At 42.5% G+C, this 12,744-nt stretch overlaps 1 protein-coding gene across 1 annotated transcript in view; it reads right to left on the reverse strand.

Annotated features, from left to right (window-relative positions):
- syne1a (spectrin repeat containing, nuclear envelope 1a) overlaps positions 1-12,744 on the reverse strand; it is a 79,443-nt gene that overhangs the window by 44,870 nt on the left and 21,829 nt on the right. Inside the window, exons 24-35 of the mRNA XM_034527046.1 lie at positions 11,479-11,649; positions 7,971-8,297; positions 7,406-7,558; positions 7,016-7,183; positions 5,163-5,339; positions 3,889-4,035; positions 3,520-3,645; positions 3,253-3,429; positions 2,849-3,114; positions 2,437-2,593; positions 1,929-2,327; positions 144-1,748 (exon numbers count right to left, since the gene is read on the reverse strand). Of these exons, the coding sequence (XP_034382937.1) occupies positions 144-1,748; positions 1,929-2,327; positions 2,437-2,593; positions 2,849-3,114; positions 3,253-3,429; positions 3,520-3,645; positions 3,889-4,035; positions 5,163-5,339; positions 7,016-7,183; positions 7,406-7,558; positions 7,971-8,297; positions 11,479-11,649 (3,873 nt within the window). The remainder of the gene's footprint in view (positions 1-143; positions 1,749-1,928; positions 2,328-2,436; positions 2,594-2,848; positions 3,115-3,252; positions 3,430-3,519; positions 3,646-3,888; positions 4,036-5,162; positions 5,340-7,015; positions 7,184-7,405; positions 7,559-7,970; positions 8,298-11,478; positions 11,650-12,744) is intronic.

The raw sequence follows: 12,744 nt of genomic DNA on the forward strand, positions 1-12,744 counted from the left end.
TTAATAGAATGGGTGAACAAGAGATGGAAAATAATATTCAGTAAGTTTGAGCCTTGAATGATGAGTTCAGGGTATCAATTAGAAAAATAAAGGAATAGAAAATGACTTAATGACTGTAATTTCTGAATAATATATACACATACCTCTTTCCTGCTAATTCCTTGTTGAACTTCAGCTCCCAGCTTTGCCAGCTCCTGTAGTTTCTCTTCAATGTTTGCAGGAACCGTTTTCTTCTTACTAAAATACTTTTGCTTGACTCTGCTCCCTAAGGCATCTCCTATCCTACATCTACTTTTCTCTTCCTCCTCTACGATCTTCAGTTTGCGCACTTCCTCATTTACCCTCTCAATTCTGACCTCTGAAAGAATCAAAGGCTCTTCTACTTTGTCCTTGATAGTCCGAAGCCATTCCAACATTTTCTCAGTTTCTTCTGCGAAATCTTCATTCCTTGTGATTGTTTCACTTTCATCCATAAGACATTTCACTTCACACCGTAACGACTGCAATGATTCCAGCTGCAGCTTAGTTTCCTGAAAGGCATTGGGGTCAAACTTCAGACCAAGGCCTTTAGTTTGTTGGTTACATTCTTCAGCCTGAGAGCTTACACAATCCAGACTTTCAAGCAGTGAGTAAAGACTTGTGATTCTATCTATGGCACCCTGTTCGGTGTCTGACTTAAGTCGGACCAGCTTCTCTTCCACAGACTTGAACTCGGAGTCCAACTTGGTGGATATTTTGTTGTGTTCAACTAGTGTTTTCAAGCAATCCTCTAAGTGTTTAATTTTCTGATCATTCATTCTTTTCAGTGTGTTATGGAGATTGACCAGCTGCAGTGTCTCTGCAGCTCTGAATTGCTGACCCCAACTGAGAAACCCCTCAGTTTTGCCATGAAGTTCTCTCACAGCGGGGCTAATATGGAATACACTTTCCTTAATATTTCTGTATTCATTAATTAGACAAAAGACAAATTCCTCCTTACTAATACTGATAGTCTGCTTTTCCAGATTGTCAAACTGCTCCTGAAGCTCCTCCAGTGCATTTCGAGTGATATCAAAGAAAGTGCTGAACTCTTTTCGCTCTAAGATTACTTGTTGGACTCTGTCCTTTTTCTCTTTGGCTAGAGCTAGGATGGCATTGTACTGCTGAGGCAAGGCATTGAGCCTCTCATCTAGGTAGCAATGATCAATCTCGTTCAGAGTAGGGAGGATCTCCTGGCCTATTCTTTGGACGATAAGAAGAAGGTTCTCGTACTCTGAAGCTTGTTCTAGGACATTCTGAAAGTTAGACAGTTGTGTTTGCAACTCCAAGCTATCGTCAATGTTGCTGAAATTGATTTCAGGGAAAGTGATTGCATCTGCTCGTCTCAACCAGTGGCAGGTCTTATCCAGGTCAACCTGGAAGTACTTCCTGGAGGTCAAGGCTTTCTCTAAGTCTGTGAGACGCTGGCTTGTCCTATGGAGAGCAGTTTCAAATACTGCCTGCAGCTTCTCAAGTCTCGCCACAGTTTCTGCTCTCTCTTTGTCAGTGGCATCTCGTTCTATTTCTCGCCCTTGTATCCAGAGAGATGCCAGCTCTCTCTGGTACACTCGTAAACCACACTGGACGCCTCGACAAACAGCAACCTGTTTGGCTAGGTCATCAGGTAGAAGCGCTATGTGGTCATCTATCAAAGCCCTCCTCTCCTGTTGCTGTATCCAAGACAGTGCTCTCCCCAGACCTTGAAGGAACTGTGTCCTCTCTGTGAAGGCCTAGAGAGAAAGAATTAAACATGTCATTATTTACAAAGTTTTAACAGCTTATTTTACAGTATATTTCTTGGACCAACCATTTTGTTGTTTTTACCAGACCAACAGCTTTGATGAAACTTAGGTCCTTTAGGAGATAATTAAAATTCTCCTTACATCCAATACAAAAATCCATCTGTTTACCTTACTAAGGTACTTCCTCCTTTGGGCCACTCGAGCCCCCAGAGCCTCCACTTCCGTCTGGGCTTGTTCAACGAGCTCCTGTAGGAATCTCTTCTCACTCAGCCCCAGTCTGGAAGCCACAGCCTGGGCCTCGCTTACTGCCTGACCCAGCAGCTGCTGACGGGCCTCCAGTTCGACGCACACACTCAGGTGGTCAAACAGGAAACTCTGGGCCATATCGGGCGGTGGGCTGGTTTTCAGCGCAGAAGTAAAAGCAGGCCGCTGCTCCTCCACCCACTCTCGGGCATCCTTTAGCTGGGTTTCAACCCGGGCAAGATCCTCTAGTGTCTGTGAGGAGTCCTGGATCTTCCTTTGAATCAGGGTTTCAAGCTGGGCCCAGCGCTGCTCCAGATGACCAACCTAGTAAAAGACAGAACACCGTATAAAACTGGACACAATACGTATATACTAAATGATCAAACTTTCCATTTTAAGAAGCAGCTGAAGAACTACAAGAATGGAGCTCCACCTGTTGCTTGATCAGCTCCTTGTCTAGCAGGCTGAGTCGCGGCAGGATAGCTTGTCTCTGTTCTCTGAGGTCTTCCAGAGTTGTTCTCTGCTCTTCTAGGTCACTGGAGAGCTTCCTCAGAGCCTCCAGATGCTCACTGGTACTCTCTGTGTCAGCCCTAGGTACAAACAGGCATGGGTTGGGATATCAGGTCCATACAGTGGTAAAGTAATTCAGCTATAGTAAGTGTCTTAGCCAAGACAAAGCAAAGATTGTGATACCAGAGGAAACATAGTAAATACTGTATATAAAGCCATGTCAAATAAATACAAATTAAATTAAAAAAATACATCCACTTGTAAATGGATGGGGAGCATGTTTAAAATTCTACACAAAAATTATATTTCACAGCCTCTACAGAAAAGCTTGATACCTTGCGAGGTAGTCCCACTCCCTGGATACTTGGTGGAAGAGTTCCTCCACAGCAACAACAATCTCCTGGTACTCCCCACTTCGCTGCATGTCCTCCCCCCGCTGAGCCTCCAGGTCTTCTGCCCGCTGGCCCAGATCCATCCAGCTTCTCCTCAGTCTCCTTATCTCCTCCAGGGCAGGAGAGACCTGTCCATCTGTCATCTTACCAACGGCATCATTTAAATGGGATACTTCAGACTGTCTCTCCCTAATCTGCTGAAGGAATTCCTGTGGGAAAGATAATGGATTTTCTAGTCTAGAGAAGTAGTCTAAAATGTGCCTAGACCATGACATATACAAGTGTTTCAACAATACAGCATTGTCATTAAAAATCATTTATCATCAGCATGTAAACCAAACACAGACCTGTGCTTTGTCCAGCTGGTTTTGTGCAATCTTGGGCTCCAACTCCGCAGGTCTTCTTATGAGGTTTTGAAGTTGCTGCTCTGTCTCTCTCAGCTGGACCTCCAGATCTGCCTTCTGCTCCTCAATGTCCCTCCAGCTGTCTGCTACCTCATCACAGAGCAGCATGCGCTCCTCAATCTGGACACAAAAACACAATGGAATCAATTCACAAGCAAGTATTTTGTCAAACAATATTTCCAAACGAAAGGCTTGTTAAAGCTAACTGACCTGCAGTTTGACCTGCTGGATAGCTGCTGCGGTCCCCCTGACCTTCAGCTCGGACAAGTCACATATTGAGCACACAAGCTGGAGGTAAGTGCTGGCCTGTTCCTGGAGAGCTCGTTCCTGCTTCACCTGTCGAGAAAGAGTCGGTTAATGATCCTATGGTTTTATTGATTCATCATATTATCCCTTCAGGACAATCTGCAACACAGCATTGCCCTCAATTCAGTCCCCATCCAAAAGAAAATGCAATGAAGCAAACTGTCTATGAGTTTGTAAATGGCAGCCATTTATATGAATACTATTAACTTAGCAATTCATAATTTCAGGGGGAAACAACATGTTAAAAAGAAATCAAGGCAAGCAATGTTATACCTGCTGTAGCGCCTCCTCCAGGCTGAGAGGAGGATGTGCAGGAGGTTCTGGTTCCTCTGAGACAGAAGTTAACCAGGTCTGGCACTGCAACAGTGTGTCTTGGAGACTCACATGTCTCTGTAACTCATGGTCCAGACTCTGATACACCTATAAGACACAAACATATATATTTCAGTGCATTACATATGAAATTAGGCAATGAAAAATTGGCGGGAGAACAACATGTTTTATATATAAATATAAAGTGAAAGAAAGCATAAATGCTGTAGGTAAAAACAGCTTGACGCATAGCTTTGAAGTCAGTATAGTATGGTCAAACATAAAGATGCATTACATTCTGTAACCTGAACAAGTAGGCAGTTATGCAGTGTTGTATTTAACAGGTGTTGAATGCAGAGGCGTCCATACCCTCCAGGAGAGCGCGAAACAGCAAGTTCTGATTGACAGTGTTAATATGAGAGCCCGAAAAAAGGGAAAGAAGGGGGGCATGTATTGGCTGATGGCCCGGTGTATTTGGCAAAGGCTTGAAGGTTGGCATGGTGGCAAGTGGCAGGCAGGATATTAGAGCTGTGTTGTGCTGGGACACAGTTGGCAGCCATCGTAACAGTTGTCGAGAAGCCAGCAGCGTAGTGGTAAAGTGTGGCTGGATCACACAATGCCAGATTGGATGTGCGAGTGCTGGTAAAGGTGGTGTCTTGGGAGGTGAGCTATGATGACAGAGTAGAGGTTGCCAAAATGACAGAGTGGGCCTGGATTAGAGGGCTCGCCAGAGCTACTGAATAGTGGTGTGTGACCACTTTTGGCTCAGTCATGAAAAAGTGGACTTGACAGGGGATATGCGGAGATTAATATGGGTAGATTGAGTCAGTGATTTTGGCTGGTGGGGTCTGTCTGAGTATGGCTGCTGTTGAGCTCCACTTTGGCAGCCTTAATTGGTCCTGCCCTCTACCCTGGCAGGCAAGGGCTGTCTTGAGAAATGGGTTTACGTGTCAGAATGGGTAAGGATTAAGTGGATGCCTAGGCTGTTGGAATATTAATAGCACCGATATGTAGAACTGTGTGGCTGTGCATGTATGTGTGTTCACATCCATTGATGCATAAGCAAATGTGCATGTATCCAATGCACCAATAAGTTCAATATGTCTTACATTATAAATATGTGAGAACCATTTCACTACTTCAAAGACAAAGTACTCTCAGCTTCCCATCCCTCCCTCCTCCTCTTCTGACTGCATCCCCTCCCTGCCTCTTTCCATCTCCTCCTCCTCACTCACTCTCTGTGCTGTGCTACAGATGGCTGAGTAGCTGTCTCTGGTGCCTTGATGGTGCGCCTGGACCTGCTGTCTCAGCCTGCTCTGCACGCGGTCACTGCAGCCTTGTACCAGGTGGTCTCCTCGCTTCTTTAGGCCTGCCAAGCGATCCTCAAAGCCCGCTATTTCCTCCATGATGGCCTGTGGAGAACAAAGTACCAAAGTAGAATCATGTATGAAAGAGTCTCCAGTGGAGAGATTACAGAATAAGTCTTTCCACTTGTCAATGACGCAGGAGGTCAGAGCAGACTGATAGCAAACAACAATGTCTTATAATATTAGACAGGACTAAATGGATGAACTTTAAAAACAAAGAACATTTGAGTGACAGTAGCTCAGTTAATTAGGACAAGAAAACAAACATTGCATGTCAATAGCTGAAGAAAATCTTAAGTAATGTTGCTACAAAATGCAGCTATGCATTGCGTAAACTAAAAATACAAAATGAATGGGTTAAGTATACATTAAAGGTTTGGAAGAAAGTTAGACAGGTATTAAACCTCTCATTATCTGTATCTAGGGCAACAAAAAGTAGCTGCTCTTTGTGATTTTCTGCCTGCTATATTAGACAGTGGTGTTAGTAAATGGGCGGAGAAGGGTTTGACCACAATAAATCAATTATTTGTAGGAATGACTCTCAGGGCTTTCGCACAACTTCAAGCAAAGTATGGTATTGAAGCCAAGGATCTATTACGATATTTCCAACTTCGACACTATTTGACCACACACAAGGATTGGGACAAAATTAAAAACATACCAGGCAATTTTGAGGAGTACTGGGTGGGGATAGCTGAGTATCGAATCCAAACAAAACATATAATATCCTGTTTATACAGTAGAATTCACATGGATACATCTATTGACACACTGGATATAAAAGGTAAATGGGAATTAGAGGCTAACCTCATTATTGCAGATGAGGATTGGGAATGCTCTTGGTTGTATTGGCACAAATGTTTAAGTAGTCCAACCTGGAGATAATTTAGTTGGAAGCTAAGGATGAGATATTTTAAAACACCCTTAGTAATATCTAAATATGACAAGAAGTATTCCCCTCTCTGATGGAGAGGTTGTGGCCTAATAGGAGACTTTTCTCACATTTTCTGGGATTGCCCTAAATTGCAGAAGTTCTGGGAGGAAGTAAAGAGGGAGATAAGTGAGATCTTGAACTTAGACAGTTCGATCGACCCACAACAGCTGATTTTGGGAACTACACCTACAAGGGGGCTAGGGAAAAACAAACTGTATATAATAAGAGCTATAATGTTAATTGCACACAAAATGATCACAGTTAACTGGCTCAGGCCCCTCCCACCTACGGTGGACCAGTGGGCCCAGAGGCTCCAGGCTGTGAATTGTATGGAAAGTTTAACTGCAAGTCTACGACTCCGGATGGACATTTACTTTGCAAGATGGTCACCTGTCACAATCTATTGGTCAAAATGATACACTTGTATTACATATATATATATTTTTTTGTGTTTCGTTTTTTTTTTGTATGGTGGTTGTAATCGTATGTAGTGTTGTATGACATACTATGTGGGACTCACTGTCAAGTGACATGTTCTAATAAAAGTTTAAAAAAAAATGCAGCTATGGAAGCAAGTTTTACTAGATGTAAAGGATTGTTTATACAATATAATAACAGCAACAGTTAGATAGCAGTTATCACAACGACGTCAGTCTGAATATTTGAAGTTTCCTAGTAGGTGCAAGTGAGCACTTTTGCTGTCTAATCAAGGCTAATTGCTCAAGCTCTACCATACGCTACAAACTCTCCAAACAACAGCTAAAGATCCAGAGATGTGATTGTTCACCTTGTGCCTGGACAGCTGTTGAGTGGCTGCCTCCAGGCTGCCACCCACAGTGGGATCAGGAGTCACCATTCTGCTGGACATCTGGAGCAGCCAGCGCTCCACTTCCTGGAGCTCGTTGTGGTAAACTTCCTGTTCCTTCACCTGGCCTTCCAGATTCTCCACATGGGCCTGGCCCGCATAATTCACAAAATGTGAGTATACACAGACAAATTATACTGATTAGAAACAGCATTTGCAACAAAGTATTACAACCACCTTCCTGAAGCAGAACTACATGTCCTATATTTGTGTTTGCCTGAACTCATCTGCAAGTCTCCTGCATGAAAAGAGTCATTATTTGTGTTCCTCTCTGTGTATCAAAACTACTGTCATGTGAGCACAAGTTCTCACCGTGGCAGTATGACAGAGTTCAGTGTAGTCCTTTTGCATCCTGTTCATTTTGTCTCTGATGGAGGGGTAGTGCACAGAGGCCAGAAGAGCATCTCCTTTCTCCACCACTGACCTGATGGATTCATCATGGGACTGAACCATCTGCAGCAGAGTCTGGGGACACAGTCAACACGTATTTTCGTTTCATCTTATATTAAGTTGAGACCATCTTCAACAATGGGAGTTCGTTATGTGGTGTTACTATTGTCGTATTAGTAACTTCTTTTGCATTTTTTTGCTAATTTACTACAAATGGGTTCTACTTTAGTGTCAATTTTCAATAGCACACATCACTTTAAAAAGCAATGGGATGCACAGGAAAGAGCTCTGCAGTTGTGAAAAGCATATCCAATGTTGGAGTTAATGCATTAAGACAAGCAAGGACACTCATGTGGACCATTAAGCTAATAATATTCAGTAAGATCTTGCTGCCATTTGGACCCACAAATGTGCAAATGTACATAATATACACATGATTTAAATTCAAATACAGTTTGTTTGAGAAATGACATAGTTGTTGCTATACCTTATATTTAGCCAACAGTGCTCTCCGTTGGTACAGTTCAGCCTTGGGCTCCAGAGGGGATTTGAGCAAAGCCCTGGTCTCCACCAGCCACTGGGCCTGAGCCTTGTATCGGTCCTGAAACTCCTTAGCTAGCAGTAACGCCCGCTGTAGAAAGCTGTGCTCTTGCCTCAGCCCACCTGAGAGCTCCTCCAGCTGGGCAAGACGAGCCTCTACCTCCCCTCCTAAAATCTCAGCTCTAGCCTCGTCCAGGAAGCCTGCTGCCCGCTCTGCCCGCTCCCTCAGGGATTTCAGGAAACAGTGACCGCGTTGGAGCTCAGACTGGAGAGTCTAGGTGAAAGAGAAAGCAGAAATACAACTCATCAAGGCTGCTGCTACAGTATTATCATTGTTGCTTTATACTTAATTACCTTCAACAAAGGCATTTTACACACTGCTCACTTAAAGAAAAAAATACTTCTTCTCTGTTCTGGAGGGGATCCTTCTATCATAGTGTTTATTGACTTTGAGGTTAACATTCAAACACAGTATCAATTATTTCTTTGTCCTTCACTTCCACTGCTGCCTCAGTCACCCAGACCAGCCTGGCATTATGTTTGAAAGGCTTTGAAGCCATCAGGTAGGCTGACACCTGCATGGTGAGATGTGGAGAAGACTTGGAAGTCATGTTGTGGTGAAACCACAGTGAATAATATAAAAGGAGTACCCAATTATATGGACCCTTAACAGGCAGCAGTAGCTGCGGGGGTTTCCAGGGCAAACACAACACACCACACACAGACCTCCACTCGATGGGACGCCATCTAGCTTTCATTATCAGTCTATTATTGCTTGAGTAGAGAGAAGCGTCACACTGCAATAACCCCAGACCTCCAGCTACTGCTGCTGATAACGTAATATAATAAGACCTGTGTCTGTGCACGTTCATGTTTGCTGCTTATAAGAAGTGTCCTTCCAGTCAATGATGTGCCTACTTCAGGACCTTCATAGGTGACACTCATTATATCTCAATTACATACAATGCTGTGTGATTGGACATGCAAGATAAAACAAGGAAGTCTACGGTAATTTCCATTTGCAGTAGATGTTGTTATGTACTGTATGACTCATTACCTGCACCTCACATTAAAACATCTGCTGCCTTTGCACACCTGGCATCGAGTCAGGTTGTCATGTTGAATCAAACTTGCAAGATTAGCATTTCATTACTAGTTTTCCTGAATTGGTCCAAATTGTACATTTTATATCCAAGACTTTCTGAGGAACCATCAAAATCTCTGAATGATCTTTATTTTTTATATGCTCACATTTTAGTTCAGCATGTTCCAGCAAGGACAAAATAATATTTCTTACACACTGAAGGACAGCTGAAGTACAACCTCATTGAGTTGTACTAATACTTTGATACAGTAGACAGTTCAGTCTAGTGGACATTATATATGAGGTCCTGAACACAGTGTGCCCTTTATTCTGTAGCTGTCTTGTACCATGTCAGCCCCAATTATCTATGTCAAGTGTCTTGTGCACCCGGTGTCAGGTGTCAATGATGAACACTGTTTTTTCTCATTCTGCATCGGTTCTCAGGCTCCATTATCTACTACAATAGATCTGTGCCACTGACAACTATGTTCATCAGTTACATTTTTTACTAACACAGGTGAGATATTAATAAGGTGTGCAATGTCCTGTGAGCAGCAGTTAGTTCTGCTGTAATTGTTTCTCTGCTTTGAATTTATGGACTGCAGAAAACTGCATCACAGAAGCATCATATTGTATTCTGTACATGCTGAAATCTTGGGGGGAAATGCCCTTTAACATTTATGAAATGTCAGTAAAATAAAAAATATGGCAGAGGAAGGGAGTGAGGGCGGAGGAAGTGGGAGGGGAGTGAGGGCTTAACTAGGAGCAGGAGAAACCAGTTTCTTTTTTTGCATTATTTTTGCATATTGCCCTGTATTCAATTTTGTTAAGGAACCAGCGAATGGAGGATGCATATAAGAGGACTCAAGGGGAAAAACTACTGAATAATTTTGTTTTAATATATAACAAAATGAAAAGATGAAGATGCACTGCATGGGGACAGATTTGGGAAAAGTGTAAAATGTGAGGAATTGTATTATTTAAATTTCAAGAAACTACTGAAATTCCCTAGTTCAAGGGGAAATGTGTGTCTTCTGAAATACATTCCTCTTACATAGGTACATTATCACAAAACTTTTCAGAGCTCTTAATGAAGTTACAGCACATTTATAGATAACTGGGGCCAACTCTCCTACTGTATTACTCCTACTTTTACAGTTACAACTCAGAATCAAATGAAGTCTACATCCAACTAATGGCCCATGACACAGCTATTGAGTACTGGTCTTTGTGTCAATGCATAATCATCGCAGTTCACTGAAAAGCCCTGTAGCTCTCACTACGAGAGAATGAGTAAGTGATGGAGCACTCGCGTATTATCTGCAGTGCTGGAAGGACTCATGTGGTGACAAGCATGTCTTCAGTCCCGATGCAGAGACAGAGCATCGATCCAGACAGGGATTACTGCAAAGCCCACACCAGATGATGTATTGTGAATGTCTGTGTGTGTGTGTGTGTGTGTGTGAGTGTGTGTGCGTAAGGAAGACAAAGAGACATGGGATGTAGTGATACATAAAAAAGGCAGTGGAAAAATGTGTGAAATCACAGAGGAATCATGGGTTAGAAGGTTTGCTGCAGCTTGTTAGTACTTTGGAAGGGATCTTGTGATATGAAGCGAGTGAAAGAGGAGAGAAATGTGTGTGTGTGTGAGATGTGAAGTGGTAAGGGCACTGCATCAATTACAGTGTCTGTGCCAGCAGGCTCCTGACACTGGCGCTTCTTCATCCTCTACTTCACAGTGGGAGGTCTCTCTCTGCTACCACGCTTCCTCTAAAGCGGCACCCCCTTTGTCTTCATAAAGAGCGGATCGATACACACATACTCATGCAATCCTCTCGATCTATGCCAAACGATGTTGATTTTCTTTTTATTGCGGTCTGTACATGTTTGAGCAGGGCTGCGTTCCTCTAATATCCATTTGTCAAAAAGACAAACTTTTACAATTATGCCACTACAGTGAGTTTGTACAGCTATATCCACATTTTATACACTGAATGGTTTGAAACCTTCATGCATATTTTACTGGCATATTGTAGCTGCCAAAGAAATCTGTACACTGTAACAGGTTTTGGATATCACTTGGCAGAAAAAAGATCGCACAAGGACATTTTTTGCTGGCTTGGAAATTGGACTCATATGAGTTTGTGCTCAAATTCTCCACTACAAACAGGAGGCTTGCTAACTCATCAGTTTTCCATAGTAATATCTAACGCCTGAGCTGATTTATTGCAACCTGTTCATGGAGGTGTATTAAGTGCCACACTGCACCTTGTATCTAAATGCCTTCCTGACACATTTAGATTCAGAGCTGTGACTGTGAAACCATGTAAGCACACAAGTACAGCACAGATTGTGGTAAATAAATCTATACCTCTAGTTTTTTCATCTTCTTCTCCATGGCGACCCGGTCAAGAGGTTCAGAAGTGTCGGTTAATGCTGTGAAGCTCTTCTTAGTGGAGCCAAACCAGTCAGTGAAGGACGTGCAAAGATTCTCAGCCTCTTCGATGCTCTTCAGCTCCTCCTGAAGCTGCTTGATGGTGTCCTGAAAAATGATTGGAGGAAGTTAAGTTTAACAAATATATATATTTATTTATTTATTCAAATATAGCAATACCATTTTTTGTATTATTGTACAGATCGCTTCATACTTCCTATACCCTTAAAAAACATTAAGCTCATCATATGACATTAAAACTCACTTTACGTTTTTGTTGACTATAATATGAGCAATTGACTATAAATAAAATGTGTAATGAACACCAAATTTCAGGCTGGGTTTTGTCCATGTGGCTGAACATCACAAGACTCAATAGCTACAGTTAATGACATTTAATAGAAAGTTTGGCTCAATATATTCAGATTTTTGTTTTTGTTTACCGTGGCGATTAACTAGGTGTTAGTGCTACACTACCATATTTACAATATATTTAATTAAGTTTGAAGGTGAATAATACTCACTTTAACAACTGCTGCCCTTTTGTTGTTTTTAAGGTTAGAATTGTTGTAAAGACTCTTCAGACTGTATTTGGTCAGAACAATTCAGGAAACATGGTCTGTATCTCTTTCTTTTAAGCTATGAGATGTGCCTCAGCTGTCTTACCTTGGCCACTAAGGACCAAAAGCTCTCTGATCAACCATCAAAACAGAAGAGATCTGCCCCCCCCTCCCCTCCACACACACCCCATTCATCTGCAGAATGTCAATAGCTTCACTACAAAGTGGAGAGGTTTTTCTATGTTTTTGACACATTATCCACTTGATTGAGATTTTGAGTCAACAGCGCCATGAGGATGGAGAGGGTTTCTTGCAGGTTTGACACATTATTCACTCAACTTTCAAATCCTGTGGTGTTGCGAGAAGCTCCAATTAGCAGATATTGCTGAGTGCACACCTTTTCCGACTAGACGGAGGTAACAGCTTTCCACCTCAAGCCCATATGGCCCCCACTTCACACAGTATAATTACAGGCATCTTTGGTATGAGCGGGATGTCAAGTGTCTGCATATGTATGTACCGGCATGAATGTAAGTATATGCATACTTTAGTCAATTTTGAGAGAGGAAGGAAGGGGTGTGGGTATAACAGAGACAGGGAAACAAAGTAAGGGGAGAGACACGCACACAAAAACTCAGATGTG

This window comes from Cyclopterus lumpus, chromosome 24, assembly GCF_009769545.1.
Source record: "Cyclopterus lumpus isolate fCycLum1 chromosome 24, fCycLum1.pri, whole genome shotgun sequence".
Classification (NCBI taxonomy): domain Eukaryota; kingdom Metazoa; phylum Chordata; class Actinopteri; order Perciformes; family Cyclopteridae; genus Cyclopterus; species Cyclopterus lumpus.